The 22,833-nt window shown below is 33.4% G+C and overlaps 3 protein-coding genes across 3 annotated transcripts; 1 reads left to right on the top strand and 2 right to left on the bottom strand.

The window, feature by feature from the left end:
* Positions 1 to 668: 668 nt before the first annotated feature.
* LOC125819482 (T-complex protein 1 subunit gamma) lies at positions 669 to 8,412 on the bottom strand. Its single transcript, XM_049498914.1, has 13 exons — positions 8,181 to 8,412; positions 7,343 to 7,404; positions 6,234 to 6,306; positions 6,070 to 6,137; positions 5,801 to 5,870; positions 4,331 to 4,399; positions 4,183 to 4,254; positions 3,459 to 3,532; positions 1,991 to 2,653; positions 1,779 to 1,904; positions 1,539 to 1,643; positions 1,386 to 1,460; positions 669 to 1,098 (listed from the first exon to the last, which is right to left on the bottom strand). The coding sequence occupies exons 1-13, from the start codon at positions 8,203 to 8,205 to the stop codon at positions 913 to 915; spliced, it is 1,668 nt and encodes a 555-aa protein (XP_049354871.1). The 5' UTR covers positions 8,206 to 8,412; the 3' UTR covers positions 669 to 912.
* A 6,241-nt stretch (positions 8,413 to 14,653) lies between these two features.
* Positions 14,654 to 16,107, top strand: LOC125819494 (thioredoxin F1, chloroplastic-like). Its single transcript, XM_049498927.1, has 3 exons — positions 14,654 to 15,046; positions 15,681 to 15,780; positions 15,859 to 16,107. The coding sequence occupies exons 1-3, from the start codon at positions 14,733 to 14,735 to the stop codon at positions 15,991 to 15,993; spliced, it is 549 nt and encodes a 182-aa protein (XP_049354884.1). The 5' UTR covers positions 14,654 to 14,732; the 3' UTR covers positions 15,994 to 16,107.
* A 419-nt stretch (positions 16,108 to 16,526) lies between these two features.
* Positions 16,527 to 22,621, bottom strand: LOC125819492 (biotin carboxyl carrier protein of acetyl-CoA carboxylase, chloroplastic-like). The gene is made up of 7 exons (XM_049498925.1): positions 22,406 to 22,621; positions 20,170 to 20,223; positions 19,931 to 20,076; positions 19,544 to 19,853; positions 19,346 to 19,417; positions 16,842 to 16,907; positions 16,527 to 16,759 (listed from the first exon to the last, which is right to left on the bottom strand). The coding sequence occupies exons 1-7, from the start codon at positions 22,583 to 22,585 to the stop codon at positions 16,736 to 16,738; spliced, it is 852 nt and encodes a 283-aa protein (XP_049354882.1). The 5' UTR covers positions 22,586 to 22,621; the 3' UTR covers positions 16,527 to 16,735.
* Between the last annotated feature and the right edge of the window lie 212 nt (positions 22,622 to 22,833).

Genomic DNA, 22,833 nt, shown 5'->3' with positions numbered 1-22,833 from the left:
TAAGTTTTGGCAGTTGTTATAGCCGCCACTGGGACTTTTATTTTAAGTTTTGGCGGCTGTTGTAGCCGCCATTGGGACTTTTATTTTAAGTTTTGGCGGTGTTGAAGACTTTTATTTTAATGGTGGCGTTGACAACGCCACAATGTACTTATAGCTGTTGTCGCCGCAAATAGTGTTCTTTTAGCGACGGTTGTTGCCGCTGTAATAGTACACCTTTAGCGGCGTTTGTGACTCCTAGAAACATTATTTCTTTAGCGGCGACTTTTTATCAGTATTAGTGGCAGTTAATGTTGCCACAAATTAACCTTTAGCGAATATTAAGGTTTATTTTGACGTTTTGCACTTAATAATGAATTATTGACGTGTTTAAGAAATTGTTTGCAAGTATTCTCCATGACTAACGTTTAATCTTACCTTGTTTTTGTGTTTGGATTCATGCTGATTTATTTTAATATGGTGAGTGCTTCATATACGTTATAAGAAACAGTACTGATTGTGTTCACCATGACTTAACATTTTTATTGTCTATTTACTCGTATGAGTACATGATTTTCCTGAATTTGATTTCAGACTTGGTATGGCCTTAACTTTGGTGGATCCTTTAAAAAACAGGCCTGATAACCAACTGATACCCTTACATTGATTTACCAACCATGACAGAGCCATCGTACTCGCAATATCAAAATTAATTTAAAACCAAAAACTGAAACAGAATCTATATCAAATACAACGCAAACATATTGACAACCAACAACTGCCAGCAGTCAAAAACAGCAGAAGTTACATGTCAAGCACAAAAATTTCAGCAATCAGTCCTGTCCTATACTGAAAGTCATATAGATGAAAACTTCCAAGTGGTTATCAAATGCAGTTTGAATTGCAGAAGCATTCCACTGCAGCATAGTATCATGTTCATTCCGGAATTAGCTGGTCATTGTCTGCATCACCTTCTTCGTCTATTTTTGGTTTCGATGGTCCTGCTCCAGGGGCTTGCTTCTTCTTTATTCCACTCACAATGTCATCAATTCTCAGAAGTAGGCAAGCAGCTTCAATGGCAGTTTTAAAGGCCTGTGCTTTTACAGCATAGGAATCCCATATCTGGACATATTTAAAGATTGTTCGATCAATACAAATTCCAAAATTTTGTTTACTCAAAAGATATTAAAAGATGAAAACAGGTGAAGGATTGTCTCTCTTCAAGTCTATCTCCTATTTGCCATCACTGTCCAATAAAATATATCAAATCAACCATACATTCATTCTTCATTCACCTAATAAAATCTAATTTTACCGACTCTTACGCATACAAGTGTGTAACAACAGTGCTCCCCTATCTAGCTCTGATGGGGTCATGGAGTGTAGGAAAGAAGAACTTAATATCATACCTTCCGCTCTTTCATGTCGGTAATCTCACCAGTGTTTCCATCAATGCCTATCCATGCATTCTCGCCATTTGCATGCTATAGATAAATGAAAAGAATTAGATGAACACAAATAAAGGAAGATTGCATATCCACCTCAAACAGTAAAGTTTCTACCTTTCCTTGAAGAGCGGTCATAGTACGAATCACATTCACACCGCAGTTCTGAGCCAAAGTTCGTGGTATAGCTTCAAAAGCAATTGCAGCAGCTTCATACGGCCACTGCATATGAAGAGTATTAGCATCCGTTGGCTTTTTTTCAATTTCCATGAAGAGTCTCAGAAGATCATATATATATATTCAGGACTTGATTTCAATCTGCAAAAGAATAGCAATAACTTGACGAACACAACTTACCTTTTCTATGCCTTCAACGGATGAACTTTTCTGCTTTAACATGGCAGATACAGTTAACTCTGTTGCACCACCACCAGGAACTAGTTTAGGACACTTGATGATGTTTCTAGCGACAGACATGGCATCCTGAAAAAGAACAAGGAGCAGCTCAAAATAGTGCGATTTATAGATATCAATTATCATCTGCTAAACCTATGGAATTGAGGAAATACCTGTAGATTTCTTTCTACTTCATTCAGTAGATCTTTGCTCGCACCCCTTAAAAGTATAGTACATGCTTTCGGATCCTTGCAATCGACAATAAAAGTAAAGAACTCATCCCCAATTTTTTTCACCTCAAACAGACCAGCACCAGTACCAACATCAGATTCTTGCAACTCATCAGGTCTATTAACAATAACTGCCCCACATGCCTTAGCAATTCTGTTATTGTCTGTCTTCCTTAGCCTTCTGATTGCACTGACACCAGCCTTGCACAGATAATGGCATGCCAGATCACTAAGTCCCTTTTCAGTAATAACCACGTCCGGCTTGAATTTAAGTATCTGTGCGCATATGTTCTCAATGTACTCTTCTTCCATTTTCAAGAGGACAGTCCAATCCTCCTCTCTAAGGATCTCTGCATTGGTTTGGTTCTCACCTTTCTTGTACTCTAGAGGACAATCAAGCAGAATGATGCGAGGATTTACAATCTTTCTCTTCATTTTGCCAGGGGCAACTACATCTTTGTTCATCATTACTCCTTTAAGCACTACAGAGTCTTCCAACTGCCCACCAGGCACCTTCTCAACCTTGATGTACTTCTTGATATCCACCTCGCGTAACCCTTGGCCAAGTTCCACACCAACCATTCTTGTGGCATCAATTGCTAAATCCTGAGATGATAAAGTCAGACAATGTACACTAAATACACCTGTTCAATCCTATTGCAGTAAAGGACTTCTTGAAGGAAGACTTCTTCAATTTGAAATCCATACATCAATCAACCAGTTGCCCAGTGAAGACCTGATCTAGTGGTTACCAAACCAAAGTCGAGGTGCTGGAACCAGTCGAGGTCCTGGAACCAAGAGATCAGAGGTTCCATTCCCATCACCTTATGTCCCTCCATAAAATATATATACACACAAATCCCGAGAATCTCAATCCCAAAAATCTCTCAATCTTGTTGTGGGAAGTAACTTCTAAAGTCATTATAAATAACACACTATGGAAAGAAATACAAGAACCAAGTATCTATATGACTACAAGAAAATAATAAGAAACATTAGTAGTTAACTAGTCTGTATGCATGTGTTTCTTCTTGATCTTCAAACAATTAATTATTTACCCTTTTTGAGAAAAAAGAGTTCTTCCTTCTTGATGTTCAAACCATTTGATGTGGGGTAATAGAACTCATGGGAAAGATATCTAGGCACGAATATATGTTATGCTTTGATTGCTTTCTGTTATTCCCACTTGTAGGTTATACATAGTACATACCTTCAAGAAGAGGCGATCTATACAAAATTAAACAATTTAATTTTTTGGACTTCCATCAAAAGATAGTCAGAGATGTATGGAAACAAATGTAGAACAAGTAAACATTTCGCTCCAAATACCTCCAGATGTAAGTTTTTCAATTTATTTCTTCATGCCACTTGGAGGGTAGGGGTGGGGGTATTAGAAATAAATTTTACTTACTGCAATTAAATCCCCAAATTGACTAGTAAATTTTGTGCCGATGCAACTCTTCACCAGACCCAACATTGTTTCACCTGCCACAGTTAGCAATTATTTTGAATAATAATGCATGTTAAAATCATTCAGAAAACTTATATACGAGCTACAATAATAGCATAAAATCTATTCCTGTAAAAAATAAGCATGAAAAAGAGCAGGGAGCGATAAGAAAATCAAAATCCAAGAAAGAAGGATTAAGTTAAACGAAAAGCACAAAAGGCTGATCTTTAAGTTCACAGAAATTTGCTCATCCAATACAAAAGTAAAGCTTATCCGGAGATGAGATCATTCTACAGTGCTCTTTTATTAGTTAAATGTGTAACTTCCATATACTCAATTCGATGTTCATAACAAAAAGCTATTTCAAGAATTTATTTAAAAAATAATGTTGTTTCTCTGCTTACAACCCCATATCAAGACCCAGCAATTCCAGCAACCACACAATATTAAGTTCTCTTCCGCACTAAAAACAAATAGCAAACTCAACTAGTATTCTTTTTTCTGTTTTAGCTTATTTTACCTGTAATCCAAAAGCAATTCCAAAATTTCTAGAGAAGACATCCAAAAAATCTAGGTGTTTTGTATTTATATCTAATACCTCCGGGAATGGAACTACTAAAATATAGAAGTACTCACAGTGGAGTTATGAAAAGACAGAGAAATGTAAGAAGCAGAGGAAACTTACGATCTTCAACATCAACTGTCATTGCAATTTTGTCAAGCACGGCAACAGCATCCTCAAGAGCTTTAGCGTAAGCTGGTCACAGAAGTACATATATTAATTTCAGAGAACTTGGGCTGAAGGATATAAAATTTTAAGGCTCGTCTGTTACCTCTACATATTACTGTAGGATGATACTTCTTGTCAATAAAAGCTTCCGCAACATGGAGCATCTCACCAGCTTCAAAAATATTGATAACATAATTAATATTGAAGAAGTAAGCAGCCAGCTTAGAGATCTTTAATACACTTCTCATCATAGTATTGTGCCAGAATTTAACTCATTTTTTATTAACTTAAAAACAATTCACCCCTTGTCTCACTTTAGAGGCGTTGAAACAAATGTGGTTCAGCTTAACTTTAAAAACAAGACAAGAGCCTCTGCCCCTCTTCTCGTGCTTCCTCTCTAACTCTCCCCCCCTCCCCCTCCTCTTGTTTTTATTTGCAAGTGTTGAGGCTAGATTTCTAGCCCATAACCCTCCTCTCCAACTCCCTTGGTCCACATCAATCAAACATAGGCTTGGTTTTTGGTTGTCTTCCACTGTGCCTGACTTCCTCTTTTTTGGTCCTCCTCCCAATTCTAGTCCATTTCGGCTTCCATGCCTCCTATTTCATCTTCCTCCCTCCCTCACGCACACACGCATCGTAATCAAGCTCAAACGCTATTCCTCTACCAGTCTACTGCTTTAAAAGTGACCATAGACATGCAGACCATAGACATCACAAGAAATTGACCAAAAAGGTACATGGGTGGAGCTAAAATATATTGCTTGAATACATATGAAACAATGTCCAAGTCTTCATGGCTCGTTCGTTTTATAAGGTGAAGGTTTTATTAAAAAGTACCAAGATGGTACACTAGAGTACATGAAAGAAAGCTCAAAAGCAGCGTATTACAATTTCCTTGTAAGCATCTCTAAAATGTCCAAATATTGTTCTACATTATTCGATATGCTACTCTTAAGCCAAAAATAAAAGTTAGTAGACATATGCTCTCCTTTTTTTGTTAAATCAAATAAGCAAAAATATTACTTCGCTAAAAGCATGCTGGTACATAGAGACGTGCAGTTACATAAAAAAGGCTTAGTTCCTTTACTGCAAATATAAGGAAGTAAGGAAATCTATCATCCTATCAGCATCCTTTATATCCAAAAATTTACACCAAAAATCCAAAGTTGATATACACATATCTCATTGATGTTCTTATTTGTATCCTCAGTTTGAGTTTTGATTCAAGTAGAATGCTTTTTCAAATAAATTCAAATTTGGGGAAGGACTTCGATATAGTGAAACTGAAATTAAATCCCAAATACTTACAGACCGAGGTCTATTAAAGTGTTTGACTGTTCATTTCATGGAATCTAGTGGCTGCTCTTCTAGAGAATTTAGGCAAACTGAAACTTAAGATTACTGAACACCCCTCAAACAATTAACAGCTAGACAATATGTATCAATTGATTACACAATTAACAGTTAGATACCTAAGATAAAGAGGTGAGTGAGTTAATGAGTTGCATGACAACAACAATTTAACTGATAAAACCATCCACCTAAATGACAAAAAAATTAAATAGAGACATACCAAGGACAATTACTGATGTTGTTCCATCTCCTACCTCTTCATCTTGGGTGCGGCTTAGTTCAATCATTGACTGCAGCAGCAGAAAGATATAACCAATATGAAAGCTTAAACAAGAAAGCAAGCACACAACAATGTGACCACAAACATATTCATTAGAGTATGGCATGTAATCAAACATTAACACAACCAAAACAAAAATCCATGAACCAAACAAGGGAACACACACAAACATATATGTCTAGGTCAGCAGAGAGAGAGAAAGCATATACCTTGGCTGCAGGGTGAGCAAGATCTAGCTCACGGAGAATTGCATTTCCATCATTGGTTACTACAATTCCTGAAATTATTCATTAACATTCATGACTTTCACCAAAACTACCAAGAAAGAGGATACGCTCATGACATGTTTCAACATGTGTACAAAATAGTTTACCTCCAGCAGCATCAAGGAGCATTTTTAACATGGATCGTGGTCCCAAAGTGGTGCGGATAATGTCAGCAACAGCCTGGCAACAAAACAAAACATAAGAGAACTAACATACGTACTAACATGAGCTGTGACAAACAATTATAAATTCTGAGAAAATACAGAGAAATATATGATTCCTCGTTCCCACTTTATTTTGTTATGAGAGTGGTATCCAGACAAGCTTGCCCTCACCTCGAATATTCCCTACCCTACTTCCCACCCGCACAAGTATTGGGTGACTCTGCCCTTGGGCAAATGGGAAAAAGCCACCTAGTTTTTTGCCTCCGATAAGATTTGAACCCCAATAAGAGGGATTCAAATCCCTTACTTGTCCAATGTATTCTTTTTCTAACTTAATTTTCCATGCAGTTTGTTGTTTTAGGTTGAGAGCAACAAATCAAAGAAATGCCTTGAAGACACTTGAACTAGCAAATAGACTTGCCTCCTCAAAATTCTAGAGCATCCAAAATACGGCTAAGATTTCTACAAATTCTCAATCGTTCTTGGTGTTTTATAAGGATCGCGTTCATTCTTGCATAATGTTGATACTGCCTAAGGAAAATTATCAATAGCAATGCTTGCAGGTTTGCTTAGACAACATAATGAGAATAGGACCCAATATAAGCACATATTCAACTCAGTAATCATTTTCAGGAACACCAGTCAACATGCATTTTAGTGCAACCTGTGTATAACGGTATAACCACATTATGCAGTTTTACTGACAAAAGCCACAACAAATAAATGAAAGAAGAATATCAACAAAGCAATCAGTTAAGTCAAGTCCAATTTAGCATGGTTGAATAAGCAAGTGAATGATCCATAAATGCATAGCAGGAAACAGCAGGAACTCAAACTAGTGGGCACAGAAATGTAGCAATTTCAAAAGGATCAACAAGATCTTCCTTCATTTAGATGTCCGACGAATAAACATAGAAGTTCACATCAAACATGCCATTTTAACAGCTAGTAAAAAACAAGTATATCAGTAAACATATAAAAAAAATACAAATTATTAATGTGTTTACTTATTATTATAAGAATGGACAGTGGAAAAATGAACAAATAAGTACCTTTGCCGCTTGGATATTAGCCCGCTGTACCTTGCCACCTTGCTCACGTTTCATAGAATCCTCTGCTCAATACAACCATTGTAAGAAAACAACTAATAAAATGGGTCCTAGAAACTAAAACACTACGGGGTCGTTTGGTAGGATGCATCAGATAGAATAGTACATGCATTAGCTTTGTTTATTATTTATACTTTGTTTGGTATTTATTTTAGAAATCATGCAACCCATCTTATTTTTAATACACCAAACCAAGCTGGGCATATGAAATAACTTAGCATAACTAATACAAGCATTACTAATACACTCTATTCAACATTGTTTTTGTACACCCTACCAAACTACCCCTAACTAAATCTGCATATGCAATAACTTAACATAACTAATACAAGCATTAGCTATACACTCTATTCACCACTGTTCTTGTACACCCTACCAAGCGAGCCCTAACAGAAAAGCTCAAAACCGGTAATTACTACATCCTCAAGCACCTTTTAACCCATCTTACTCAACCCGTGTCTAAAAACTCAATCTTGCACAAACAGATCGAGCATTTAAAAAATGAGACAATCAACAAATCAATCAATTAGTTCAAACCCCAACAAGTTAAGATTCGGCTAGACATAAACTCTTATCTCTCAATTCCCCTCCATCAATTATTTAAAACCTCAATCCCAAACTAGTTCCGGTCACACTACATGAATCCTCCAGATCCGTTCTACTCCACTCGACACATTTTCACACAAAACAAGCAAAAGGATATCCAGAAAATACACGGAAAAGTGGAGAAAACGAACAAAAAAACCCAAAAAAGGGGGAAAAAACAAAAACAAAAACTTACGCATAACAAGAACTGGAGCATGCATCTTGCTAATTTGAATGGTGACCTAGAATGGAAATGTTGAGATTTCTGCTCTTCGGAGATTATGGGGTTCGCGAGAGGGGGGGTGGGTTAGGGCAGAGAGAACACTTTACTATGATCTCTATCAGAGATTTGAGTTTCTTCGGTGCTCTATTTGAACAACTCGAAAACCCTCGAAGGGTTTTGGGTAAAATTCAAGTGTATCGCTGTCTATGTGCTTATCCTGAGTACCCACTCATATTATGAAGATATAATACATAAATAAATACGTGTTACCCTTTTAACTTAGCTTTAATTAGTATTTACGTTTTTTAATTAATAGAGACACACATTTTATATGGTAAAATACACATAAGATATCACACAGGACACGAATTCTCATGTAGGATAGATATGTCCATTTGTTCAACTTTATACAAGTTTAAGTGTTTACTGATGCACATCCAAAGTTTAAATGACATGTTTATGTGTTATATCATACATAAATATGTTATTTAACTCGACTTCAACTGACATTCATGATCATAAACATTGAATTTGCACAAATAGGCATTTAAAATTGTATAAACTTAATCAAGTAGACACACACATTCTACATGACATAATATGACGCCACATAAGATGTTATGTAGGACATGAATCGATACATACAACACCAAGTAGGACACATGTGTTACTTGTGTAGACCCAAAATTGGAAGGCATAATCAACACGTTTATGTATTATGCCTATTATGAAACTTGTTTTATACTAAGGTGTAAAATAAAAATCTCATTAGCTCAAAATTGTAAGTGTTAATTATAACCATATTTGTTAATGAATATAAAGACACAATACATATATATGTGCTTTAACTTGATCTCATTTCATATTTATGTCCTCCAACTCTGGGTGTGTATAAGTAGACACTTAAGCTTTTATAAAATTGAACAAGTAGACACACGCATCTTATGTGGCATCCTACAGGGAAATTTGTGTCTTATGTGGTATCCTACTTGTATTATATCACGTAGGACTCATGTATCTACTTGTTCAACTTTATACAATTTTAAGTATCTACTTATGCACACCCAAAACTGAATGACGTAAATGTAAAATGAGGTTAAGTTAAAGACAATATTTATGTATTTAGTCATATATCTATTTTTTTAAACAAACAATTGTTACTAAAATAGTATGTGGTTGAAATAAGTGTAAATTTCATATATGACATATATTATAGTACTATTTTCAGGCTATAGCAGTAGATATAGACTTTCAAGCTATAACATTAAAAATTTCAGGTTATAACAAATTCACAAATAAAAGAAATGTTTTTATTAATTCGAAAAAAGTTTTTTAAAAAATAAAAACGAAAATTTACAAAAAAAAAATACGTAATTATAGATAATAAAGTAAAAAATTGAAAGTGTGGCATGTAATTTAATTTGAATTTATTGTAGATAATTAATGATTAGCATGAAATAAGGGATTCAAACAAATTAACAATATTTTTTATCCTTAATTCACTCAAAATCAGTTAAGATAAATTAAAGAATCAGATCATATCATTCTTTTGTAGATAATTAATAAATAGCACGAATTAAGGGATTTAAACTAATTAAGACTATTTAGTCTCCTTAATTCACTCAAATCAGTTAAAATCAAATAAAAATTCAGATTCTATCTTCTTCTTTTTTCAACGTTTCTCTCTCTTCAATTTGCAACAAAAAAAATTCAACTTTTCTCTCTTCAATTTTTAACAAAAAAAATTCCCACATTCGAGTAATTGAAGTTTTTTTCATCTTTGAAAATTCTTGATTTTGTTGTGATGGACAACTACGTATCAGTTTTAATCAAACACGGTGAAAGATTGGATCCTTCAGGTTAGTATTTATTATTGTTTAACGTTTGTTTTAGAATGATAGCGAAATGAAATAAAAATGATCAAACTGTCAATTAATTGAAGGTGGAGTCATGTTTTGTTAACTGTTGATATCATATTATGTTTACTGTTGTGAAATGTAAAAAATTTAGTGTTTTTTTTGTTTATTTGTTTATTTTGTATACGGTTATTGTTTTGTGAAATTATAAATGTAATGTGATTTTATGAATAAATTTGATAGAATAAATTAAATGAAATTTGTATGAAAGTGTGCTAATTATTCTGTAAAAATAATTTAATTATAATGTTGACGAATTTATGAAAATTTATTTTATTTGATAATGAATTTGATAGTATAAGTCGAATGAATTATGTATGAAAAGTGTGTTAAGAAATATGTAAAAAAAAATTGGAATTCTCGACGAAGTGTATTACAAGTGTTTTAAATTGGTATTAAATGTGAAATTGTTGAGTTTATATTAGTTTTGTTATTTCTGTATAAAGTTGGGTGACAATAATTAATTATTTGAGACGAGAAATGTATATAGTTTGAATGAATAATCGTTTTGTATGAAATGTGTATTAAATGAGTATGAAAATGTATAAATTTGGTATGAATGATGATTGTTGTATGAAATGTGTATTAAGTGAATATTAAATGTGAAATATTATGTTTTGTATGAAATTTGTTTTGTAATGTACTGTCTGAATGATATTTGTATGGAAAAATAATGACGAGTGTGTATAATTTTGTTGTTATTATAATGATTTTTATGGATGAAATTTGTATTGTCTTTGAAATGAAAAGTTAATATTATTTAACATATTTCTAATTGATTTGTATAATGTTAGACTAATTGTGTTTTTTTTTTTTTAATGAAACAGAGAATTATGTTGATTTTCAAATGAAATGAATATATGAAAGAGGGTTGCTAATGTGAAATTCAAAAGGTCCAAAGCAGTAGATGTTGTCAAGTTGGCCACAACTTGAAGCATGTTCAAATTATCCTATGCAAAACTAATGATTGTTGATTTGTTTAGACTATATATAATTTTTATTTTATTTTGTCGTTTAGATTAATGTTTTGTTTTGATATGAAACATAATTATTTGAAGTGTATTATAAACTTGGTGTTTAATATACCGTTAATTCTTTATACATTGTTTATTCATTAATCATACAGATTGTATACTGTTAAAAATAAAATTTATTCCAGCTTAATGCATAAGATAATGTAAATATTAGTGATAATTATAAAATGTAATTATGGTATCCTGAGTATTTAATTTAATGTAAGTTTACATGAATATTAATTTTGTTTTCAACTGGTGTCCTACTATAAATAAATTTAAAACAAATTGCAGTTAGTGTTTCATTCCCACACTAACTTCAGTTAGTGTCATACACATATTAATCAAAATTTCATACACGTATTATCCAAACAACATGCATAAAATTTAAAAATTCATATAATCACACAATTTATACCATTTGTATATCAATATTATATCACAATTCATACAATATCCAACAATAAAATATTAAACTCATAGACATACACGTATTAATCAGATTTCATACATGTTTCATCCAAAAACATGTTTAGAATATAAAGTAAGCATAATGTGATTTTTTTAAGAAAAAATCAGTAGTTTGACAAATCATACAATTTTCATACAAATTTAATAATTTATACCATAAACACAATTAATAGACAATCACACCAATGTTAAAACGCATTCATACCATTTGTATACCATTATTATATCAAAATTCATAAAATTTTCAAAATCAAAACATTTAAGCGTAGTCATACACATATCAATCAGATTTCATACAGATTTCATCCAATAATGTACAGTTTGGAAACACACTAATATTTTCAAAATAGTATCTTGAAATTATAATAGGCCATCAGTCTGCCTGAAAGAAAACATATGATATTATATATCATCAATACTTAAACACAAAAAAATTGTCCAAAAGTAAAAAAAAAATAACTTTTTGTTGTTCTTCTTGTTGATGATTTTGAAGATGCTCCAACTTCTACATTTTTTTTTCTTTTTTTCTTTTTGATTTCAGTAACAAAATCAAAATCAAAATCAAAATCAGAAGGAGTTTCAACAATTTTCCCCTTCATCTTCTTCCCCTTTTGCATACTTATAAAATAATGCATAATGACGATTGAAACAAATGGTTAGGCAATATAATAACAAGTTGTTAGGCAACATAATAATTACTACTATTATGATTCAATTAAAGTGTAACCAGTTGACCATCGACATTCCCAAGGACAATTTAATATAAATTCTACACATAAGCTACAACGCAGTCCTACAGAATAAAATAGGGAAAAATAAAAAAAAATAAAAAAAAATATAAAAAGAGGTTAGGTTTAAGCACGATTTATTAAAAACTCTCATATTAATTAAGGAAGTGTAATCAATGTAAAATCCCTATAATTGTGTAAGAGATAATTATGGGGTATTCTTTATTTAAATAATTTAATAATAATATAAAATTACAAAAAATTACTTATTTAATAAAGTAAAATTTAATTAATTTATAAATAATTAGTGATATGTTATAACCCGTAATTAAACTGTTATAAGTAAGAATTTTTTAAAAGTAGATTTAAAACCTGTAATATTGACTCTTAAATGTGTATATGGGGTGATTTTTCCTTGAAATAATAGCTCTTCATTAAATAATTGTTACTTAATTGTTTTGGGCCAGGTCACTTTTGGGCCTGATCTGTTGTACCTAGAATTGATTTTTTATTTTAATAAAGGGCTTAATGACCGGTTTTTTTTTTTTTTTTTAATAAAAAAAAAGCTCTTCATTAAACATTTAGGGTAAATATGGATCAATTTTCTTATAGTTTATAATAACTAAGACTTATTTTCATGGATCTAGAATAATTTTTATTATTTTTCTTTTAAAGAGTTTCAAATTTGATTTTTTTTTTTTTTTTTTGTCATTTGTGAATAAAAATACATTAAAGACAATCTTATAAAGACAAGTATATTAGCTTATCTTTAAACGAAGGACAAATTTGAATTGTTTCATGAAGTTTGAGAACATATTTGAACATGTTTCTCGTAAGAACATGTTGCTTTACAAAGGTTCAAAGTTGCTACTAAACTTTGTGAAATAATTTAGTGTATTAGTTTTATTCTTGTTGTCATAACACTAGACTACATTTGTTCTTATTGGCTAGCGTCATATGTTTTCCAACATGTGGACCTTTCTTACAAGGAAAAATGTTCAAATTTAGACTTAACTATACAAAATGGTCTAGATTCGTCTTTAAACCTTGTGAAATGGTTCATATTTTTTTTTCAATCATTGTATACATTCCTTCCCATCGTTTAATATCGTAACAAAAAATTCTTTCTACTTTCAAAAACTTGAAAAATATAATTACTTTATCACTTTACTGTCACAATACACAGAAAACAATCAAGATTATTTGAATTATTGTTTACTTACTTGACTTTACCTCCTTTATATGTAAAGAGGAAGTTGTGCCAGCGAAGTGAAATCTAGTAGAATGAAAAAAACAATAAGCTTTAAGTTGTGCGTATACAACTAAGGGTTGAAGATATTGAATTGTAACCTAAATGAAGATGATGTTATCCTATTGATTGAGCAGAAAATCGACAAGAAAAGTTGATGTTCTTGGCACTAATTTTTAACGCCAAAAATATTAATTTTGAAGTATTATAAAATTTTTATCATCATATTCGTTGAAAAATCAAAACCACCACAAATATATAAAGAGTGAAAATAAAATATATTGATGTCTTTAATGATAATACTTCAATCTCAATCAAATTGGAGTTAATCTATCAAATTATATGAATTTCAATTGCCTATCTTTTTATATGTAAGCTCACCTCTTAAAAATACTAAAGTTCGCTATACTTTATTTTGACATACAAAAGTGTGGTAAGACCTTTTTTTGGTCTATTTATATTGTTATAACACATAAATACGTCATTTAATTTGATTTCAATTGACATTTATTTTTTTCAACTTTGAATATACATAACTAGACAATTAAACTTGTATAAAATTGAACAAGTAAACACACACGTCCTACATAAATACAATACACATAAGACACTACATAGGATGGAAAGACATATATATCTATTTGTTCAACTTTATACAGGTTTAAGGACATCAATACAAGCTGAAACCAAATAAAAGAACACATTTATAAGATTTATCTGTTATGTCATTCAAAAAATGTTATTTACTTTTTAAAACTTTGTATCAAATCAAAATCAGACAAACAAATTAAAACGATCGGAATATTTAATTTATATCTTTCTTACCACAAGATTTTCCAAAAAATAGAAAAAAATCAATTTATATGGACCAATGATTCCACGTTGCCTTCCATCATTTTGGACTCATCCATCAAATGCAATCTCTACCACAAGATCATATACCCTTAAAATGACCAAAACACCCCTAAATGGAATCCTCAACAAACTTAAAAAAGAATATCTCAATGAACAATTTCGTCATTTCACCTCTCAAACTCTCTTCTTCTCCCTTCAAATCCTCCGCCATTTTATCTCTCTCACACACACACTGCCTCCACTCTCTCTACCTATACATACAGAGCTATACGTATAGATTGATAATAGCAAAAATGGCGTTACAAGTTCAAGTAAATCAGGTACTATTGAAGTCATCAGTGGCGCCGGCGCCGGCGCAGTCGGCATCTTCTCCGTGGAGGTTAAACAATCAGTCAGTGGTATGCGTTGCAGGAGATTATGGCTTCTCGTCTAGGGTTTTGAGGAACAGAGGATTGAGCTTGAAGGTGAAGTGTAGTAGCTCAGATGCTACTGTTACTACTACGACTGTGACGGTGGGACAGGTGACGGAAGTTTGTAAGGATACCTTTTGGCCGATTGTTGAAGCCGCCGGTGAAAAAACTGTCGTAGTTGACATGTATACACAGTGGTAAAATTACCTATACTTCCTATTTGCTTTTAGATTTGATGAATTTAGTGCTTAATTATGATAAAAATCACTGCTAATTTTGTTTTATCCTTTTCTCCAAGTAGCTAAATATTAGTGTAATCCTGATAAAAGATAGGAGGATTGGCGTAATTTGATAGTTAAGGTAATTATAATCTTAATTATGATAATTAACATATAAGTGTGTGACTTACTGGTTCAATTAAGGTCGAAATGAACTACCTTGGTTGAACAATGTTCGAAGTATAGTGGAGACGAAAAATATTGGTGAAAGGATGCAAATACTCGGTAGAATATTTGAGGTCCGAGTAAACTGAGCCGCACACTACTTCTATCTATATAATAAAGAGGAAAAGAAACTAAGATGAATTCTGCAACGGAGTTCTATTTGTTTTCCTGAGAAGAATATACTAGATTATGAATCCATAGACTGGAACAGAATGGATTCATATAGCTGACTCTGATTCATTTGTGATTGACGTGTGCTAGATGATTGGCAAAATCCTTATATTATTAGGAGGAAGGAGGTTTCCGAGTCAACAACCAGATACTCACGAGGAGACTAAAAAGATCTGGTTTTCCGCATTGTGATTTCTGATTTGAATCCACCTTGCAGGTGTGGTCCTTGTAAAGTGATCGCTCCAAAGTTTCAAGAGCTATCGAAGAAATATAACGATGTGGTCTTTCTGAAGCTGGACTGTAACCAGGACAACAGGGTATGTATTCTTTAAACCACCTTTCCTTCTAATGAAACAATACACACTAGAATTGATCAATGTGATAATTTTTGGCAGCCACTAGCGAAGGAACTAGGCATAAAGGTGGTTCCGACATTCAAGATTCTGAAGAACAATAAGATCGTTAAAGAAGTCACTGGAGCAAAACTTGATGATTTAGTAGCAGCAATTGAGGGTGTGCGATCAAGTTAAATATTTTTTTTTCTATTATTTCTTCTCTTCTTTTGTTTAAATATGAAGCAGATAATGTCTATGAATGTCGTAATTAGTTCTAACTAAATTCAGTGTATAGCCGTGGATAATAAATGGAAGTGATGTATTTGTGCTGCAAAATTGCAATAGATCTTGTCTTGTTAAAATCTTTCTCTTGCCAATGTTTTATTTTACCATGGAGAGTAATCGAGAAAGCTAAGTTCCCGTATTCTTATTTCACATTTTATAATCGATATAAATTTTGATTCTAACATAACATATGTGAGGAAATGACAAGTCTTGTAATAAAAGGTTTTTCGAGGGTCAAGTAAAATGAAACTATTTCAGATGAAATAACAATTATAAGTATCGTATGATCCGCCATTTCTGATGATTCTTTTCCAAGGCAATGATTAAACAATGAAGAAAAGCCCTGGGGCTAAATAATCAAACTTCATACAATCCTTAATTTGGTTAGTTATCTTAATTTGATGAGATTGCTATCGAGGTACAAACCTCAAATAAATATGTCTAATCCACAATAAAATGCCAAAGAATACCTCAGATTAAACACTAAACTCTCCTAATGAGTTTTAGCAAGAATCGTCTATTCCATCACACTACCAGTCATTGCAAACATACTCACTGAAACTGAAATACTGCAAAATATCATAAGCCCAAGGTAAACAAACACCTGCCAAGTTCCTCTGCATATTGTTTCCTGGGTCTTACTCGAACGGTTCTATGGTTTGATGACAAACAGAGGCTGCAGAGAGATAAATACGATATTAGGAAGGAAATGGTATTAACAAACTGAATAGTTGGATTAGGTTAGTCAAGAAACTCACAGTATCAACACTGACAGGTTTTCCATCTTCAGCAACAACCTCAACGATGGTTCCTGACCGATCAGCCTGAAGGGAACAGATAGAACATAACAGTCAAATTTAGACAAGGATAACTTTTCAATTGCCCCACATTGGCAGGTAGGAATAGGTTATCTCCTTATATGGTCTTATCCTCATTGCATGACCTAAATTTTGAGGTTAAGTTAGGGGCAAGGTCCATTTCATGGATATCAGAACCCAGCTTTACGTTATTCATGCTCCAGTTAACCAAGCTAGAGCGTGCGGGGGGAGGATGTTAGATCCTCCTACGTCTATTGAAGGAATGAGATTATTGTCTCCTTATATGATGTTGTGCAACATTCACCTCTTAAGCTAGCTTTTGGGATTTAATTAGGCCCAGGCCTATGTTCTTAACAATAACAAACTAAAAGAAACTGAAATCAAACAATCATGTGGAACTAGAAAAGCGCATCAAGAGGATAATGCAAAAGTAGGAGGCAAAATCAGGGAGTTAATGGACATAATGTTGTCTTTGAGTGAAGCAACAAATGAATACTTTAACAAAATTAGCCCAAGGTTTCCTATCATCATTCTCTCATCAACTCTCTAATGTCTTCCAAGTATCACATACAGTAGAACAAGCTTTGATGTAACTATTAGTTCATAGTGGGACGACATAGGTGAAATAGCGACATCAGTCATAACTACCACTAGTTTCCACAAAATTTCATCAGGTCGACAAGAAAGGATTTCTCTGCAACATGAGGGCAAGGAAACATGAAACTTCTGCCACTTACTTACAAGCATTTTATTGAAACTGGCATGAGTTCATCTACATGACAACTCCAGCAGAGACAAAACCAGCATGTTAGAAAACGAAGAATGAGGGGCTGTAAAATAAATAAACTTATGGATTCCCAGTATAGTTATACAATAATAAACACTGAATGCCTGCTCCACATATACTCTTAACATTTTATTTTTCTTTCAAAAAATACAAATAAAGAAGTTATGGTTCTCTAACAAGATTTAGATTTTTCCCTTATTTCTAAATCTGTCAGCTTCAGCCATTCCAAGGAACAACAAGGCCCCTCAACTTCTTTAATATTGGCGTCCTGAATTAATTGAGTAGCTATTGCAAGAAATTTTGTTCACTTCCTAACCACAACGACATATACTTATACTCATCTTCATGAAAAGAAGACTTCACTGATCTACTAATCCCTCTAACAGATGCCAATTGGCATTCATCCTTCTTTCATTGTCAATTCTATGCCAATTGCCAATTCTAAATTGAATTGCAAATACAGAATCAGATATTTATTACATAAAAATGAAGAGAATAATGCAGTACCAAAATAAATAATGAACAAAAAAAGAGTACACCCCACCCTCCTCCTACTTGTGGGATCACACCGAGTATGTTGTTGTTCTAAATTAGAATAGCACCAAAGGATGTTGCTAAGTCTACAATGACAGTAAAAATGTTACTATTACCAATTACCAGACGAATCTCAAGTTAACATTATGTACATTTCATAGCAAACCTTACACGTCCAAACTAGATCCACTAAGTATCATCAAAGTTTAAGCATGCAGCATGCGCAAACAATCCACAAGCCCAGAAGTGCCACTACAAGAATATAAAATCTAAGCCTGTTCATCATTCATTGAAACCCCCAGAATCTTGGGGTATCTTCCTTTACTACTTCTAATAATATAAGTAAATAGTCTAAGAAAAAAAATTCTTAATTTGTTTGGTAGACTAGAAATATATAGGTTGTCCAATATATATATTGGATGTGGTCTGGACTAGTAGAGTAGAAACATATATATTTAAAGATACTTAATATTTCTCCTGTTTATTTTCTTTTACAAATTTGCAAGCTCTAGCAAAACCAACAGACATCAGTTTTGGAAAGGAGTCGTTAGATGGTAAAATGACAACCCAAAGCTTTTTGTCTCAAGCTAGCTTGTGCACACCCCCACTAATACATCATGCAGCCTGGCCAGCCCACAGGTATAGGTTCCCAAGGTAATCCTATTCACAAGGCTAGAGCATGGGGTCACACAAATGTGGTAGCTAGAATGAGAACCTGGGATCTCTCATGCCTCAACCACTAGGTCATCCTTTTGGAGACCTCATTGCTTGTTTGTATAAGTAGAAAGCAGGTTTATACATTAGAAGTCAAATGCAATCTTTCATACTGCATCTTTTTGAGAGTTATGATGCATTGATGCTACTTCTGTTCCACACTGGGAAAAAAGAGCAGAGAGGCAATAAATTATTTCTTTGATGAATGAGCAAACAATTACTAATCACGATTTCAATTTGGTTCAATGCCTTTCTAAAAATTGTGCAGGTAAAAACACAATTTTTTTGGCACCAATTTAAAAGCAGAAATATAAATTTAAAAATAGTTAAAAGTCATGAAACAGAGGTCTCGTATAAGTACAAGAAAACAATATAGCAGGCAATGGCAATAGCCAAAGGAAAAGGTTACCTCTATTTCGTTCATCAACTTCATCGCTTCAATAATGCAAAGAACTTGACCCTTCTGCACTTTGTCTCCGACCTGTTGTAATGCATATCATGGAAACCAAATGCATTGAGAGAGCGCATTAAACCATAAACTTCAATTTTTTTAATCTTTGAGGTTTCCATTTTTGAATTTACTACATAAAAGATGGACATGCAGTACCTTCACAAATGCTGGTTCACTGGGTGCTGGGCTTCTATAGAATGTCCCTGCCATTGGGGATTTGAGCGGTGGAAGAGATAAATCAGCTGACTTTGCTGCAGCTGGAGAAGGTGCAAGGGTTTGAATTGGAGCAGGTGCAGGTGCAGGTGGAGGAGGTGCATTAGATTGTATAGATGGTACATGATATGATTGTATAAATGGAGCTTGTGCAGGAGCAGGTGGTTGTGGTAGTGCCGCCTTCTTACGGATTAGAATTTCACAATCAAGTTGTTTTAACTGCAGCTCCACAATATCCCTAGAATCAACTAACCTGCACAAAGGACAGTCTGTCATGATTATTCATGAAAAGTCTCTTCAGAGATGTGAAAAAAAAATGGGAATGCATACTTGACAAGGCTTGAAACTTGGCTAATAAAGTTAGCTATTGCTTCCTCTGATACCGAAGTTGCAGATGAAGTCTCACTTGGTGATTTCACCTCTTCTGACTGGGTGATAGGAGTAGCTGAATTATTTGAAGATCCACCAAGAGCAACCTTGAAGGCAACAGATGGTCCCAAAAAGGTTTTCACAAAGGTTACAATATTTGAAAGAATTCTTCCAATGAAAACCATTTGAAAGAATCTTACCTCGTTCGATTGGGCTCTTGTTACAGCTGAATGATTCCAACTAGATTGTAGACCCTACCAAAAAAAAAAAAGATTATAGCCACATCAGTCTTTCTTCCTCTGGTACTAGTAAAAATGGAAAAAACATCTCTGAAAAAATTGGGAAATGGGGATTTGTACTTTGGTTCTTCCATTAAATGAGTTACACAGGGTATAACTTGGCCACTCGGGATGGTGGTCCAAAAAATTCTTTCATATGACAAGTTCTAAGCATATTATATAATCTATCACCATTTTCCAGAAGAAGAAAAAAAACAAATGAGAAGAACTCCGAAATAGTTGCATAAGTGCTGCAGAATCAACTTCTCGTATAATAATATAAGAGCAACCCTTAATTTTTTAACTACTTCTAAAAGCAAATGCACTCAAAAAAATATTTTAATTCTACCTAATGTTCTTAAGCGGCAATTTCCTTCAAATTAAAAGTGTCCTGTGAAGGGTTCTTTCAAGTTTAACAAATGAATATATTTATTCAGAATTAAGGGAATGTATTATTTGCTTTTTGTTGTACATATTCAACAAAGTTTTAGTGTTGTTTAATCAACAAAATTTATACCTTTGCCGATCTGAAAAAAGGTTCAACAAACGAATTACATCACTACAATTGATACAAGATCACCAATGAAATACTATAGGGTCTTCATAGTAACAGAAAACCCGTCGAGGAAAGAAGATACTACATCACAGAGGCAGATCGAGAGTGGGTTCAATGGATTCAACTGAACACATTGTTTTGGTTGGATCATAAGTACATATGTGAAAAAGATTGTGCTTGTGCGTATGTAGGACACATTTTGTATCCACTGACTGTAAATGTTAGATTCTGAAACTGCTACAATGGCAATGTTAATACAAGTGCAGTTCTTCAGTTAATTTATTGGCTTCCAACATATTTTAGGTTTTCTCAAAATATGAAACACTACTAAAATAACTTTTGTTGTTGTTTATTTCGTCAATTTCCCTGACCCAGGAAAAATCATTAACAAAGGTCTCTGGATGCTCTTTTCTACTCAATATTAATGGCAAAGCAGAAAAGAGCATAGCAGAACAAATAAAAAGGATGAAACCATTTTTTAAAAATTGAACATTCATTAATACCAAAGATGAAACCTTGACACCAATTAATTAGCTTAACTTCGTTCGTTGCATCTAAAATAGCATATAAGGTGTCTTTTCCGTTTCCAGCTTCAATTTCAGCTTGGAGATATTCACTTCTTTTACATAGTGTTCTCATATCAAGTTTCACAAGCAAAAGAATACCCAAAAGATATAAAATTATACTAAGAATAGAAATAAAACCATTGGCCAATACACCCTTTCACAGTAACCTCAATTCAAACTATATGGTATAGCTGAAAATCATTTCTAAAATATTTCGACCCGAACTAGTTTGAGACTGAACGGTAGTTTTATCATATCTAATTATAACGGAGCCCAAACTAGTTCGAGATTAAGACATAATAGATGTTGTTCTAGTATATTTACACTAGTATTTGCAGTAGTAATTTGTATCCCTGATAAAAAATTGTGAATCCTACTCCATATAACAAAATAAATAATAGAGCATGCATGACATACCATTATTTACCTGCATACATAAAATATTTATACAAATAATTTTATAGCATCAATCTCAAATTTATTTATTTTCTTCTTTTTTTAAGACTGGTTCTTCGACCGGATCAATGCATGTATGAACCCTAAAAATATCCCAAAGGTCTAGTCTAGAAAAAACCCGGATTTTGTTGGGTTAGTGTTTGGTAATGTGTTCTTCAATTCTCACTATTACATGTTCATTTGATCTGTTTATCTTGCTATTTTCCATTCTATCATGATTTGTTTACACTTCTTTTGAGCCGAGGGTCAATCGGAAACAACCTCTCTACCCTGCAAAGGCAGAAGTTGGGTCTGCGTACATCCTAACCTCCCCATACTCCACATGTGGGATTATACAAGGTATACTGTTGTAATCTCAAAAAACATGGCTTGATTTATGCTAGCACGGTACACCTGAGAGTGAGCTAGCTAGATATATAAGAGAATTTGTTTCCAAAATGTACACATTTAACAAATCGTATTCATTCCGAACTCACTGAATCTAAATAATATGCATATTTCATAGAGGGAGAGCCGTAAACACAAAATAAATTGAAGGAAAGTGAAATGAGGAGGCAAAAGAGCAGAGAAATAGTAATACCTTACAGGAGAGTCGGAGTTTGGGCGTGATAGATAATTTGGAACGTAAATGATTGTAATGGCGATGATGGCAGAAAGGTAATAAAGTCAAGGATTTCGGGGCATTTTTGACCGGAAATCCTGCCGGTGAAGCAGATGCCGCCGGTGTCGCCGTCGCCGTTGTTCCGAACGACGTCGTCATTTTGCTCGCCGATATTCAGAGAGAGAGGAGAAGAGAAGAGAGAAGAAAACAGAGTTTGTCGATGAATCCAAAGACACTGTGGAGATAATGGAGAAATGCTTAAACGATGTCGTTTTCAGTTTCGGAACAGTCTGATCTAACAAGTCAGCATGTGGGCCCCCTTGGACCAAATCTGAATGACGTGGCAGACGAAAGAATTTGTGTTTTTTTTTCCAAGTGTTATAGAGGTTTAAAATTCGGCATTGTAA

The sequence above is a fragment of the Solanum verrucosum genome, unplaced genomic scaffold, assembly GCF_900185275.1.
Source record: "Solanum verrucosum unplaced genomic scaffold, falcon-dt-bn FXZP01000255.1, whole genome shotgun sequence".
NCBI lineage: Eukaryota > Viridiplantae > Streptophyta > Magnoliopsida > Solanales > Solanaceae > Solanum > Solanum verrucosum.
This window is presented reverse-complemented; position numbering and strand designations above follow the sequence as displayed.

What these genes read in the sequence shown, in the direction of transcription:
- LOC125819482 (XM_049498914.1), bottom strand. Translation starts at nt 8,205, where the DNA reads ATGCATGCTCCAGTTCTTGTTATGC. An exon ending in TCCTACAGTAATATGTAGAG is followed by an intron (nt 4,255 to 4,330) that starts GTAACAGACGAG and finishes TTCTGTGACCAG; the next exon opens with CTTACGCTAAAGCTCTTGAG. An exon ending in CCGTTGAAGGCATAGAAAAG is followed by an intron (nt 1,644 to 1,778) that starts GTAAGTTGTGTT and finishes CTTCATATGCAG; the next exon opens with TGGCCGTATGAAGCTGCTGC.
- LOC125819492 (XM_049498925.1), bottom strand. Translation starts at nt 22,585, where the DNA reads ATGACGACGTCGTTCGGAACAACGGCGACGGCGACACCGGCGGCATCT. An exon ending in CAAGTTTCAAGCCTTGTCAA is followed by an intron (nt 19,854 to 19,930) that starts GTATGCATTCCC and finishes TCCTTTGTGCAG; the next exon opens with GTTAGTTGATTCTAGGGATA. An exon ending in AACCTGTCAGTGTTGATACT is followed by an intron (nt 16,760 to 16,841) that starts GTGAGTTTCTTG and finishes ATCTCTCTGCAG; the next exon opens with CCTCTGTTTGTCATCAAACC.
- LOC125819494 (XM_049498927.1), top strand. Translation starts at nt 14,733, where the DNA reads ATGGCGTTACAAGTTCAAGTAAATCAGGTACTATTGAAGTCATCAGTG. An exon ending in GTTGACATGTATACACAGTG is followed by an intron (nt 15,047 to 15,680) that starts GTAAAATTACCT and finishes TCCACCTTGCAG; the next exon opens with GTGTGGTCCTTGTAAAGTGA. An exon ending in ACTGTAACCAGGACAACAGG is followed by an intron (nt 15,781 to 15,858) that starts GTATGTATTCTT and finishes AATTTTTGGCAG; the next exon opens with CCACTAGCGAAGGAACTAGG.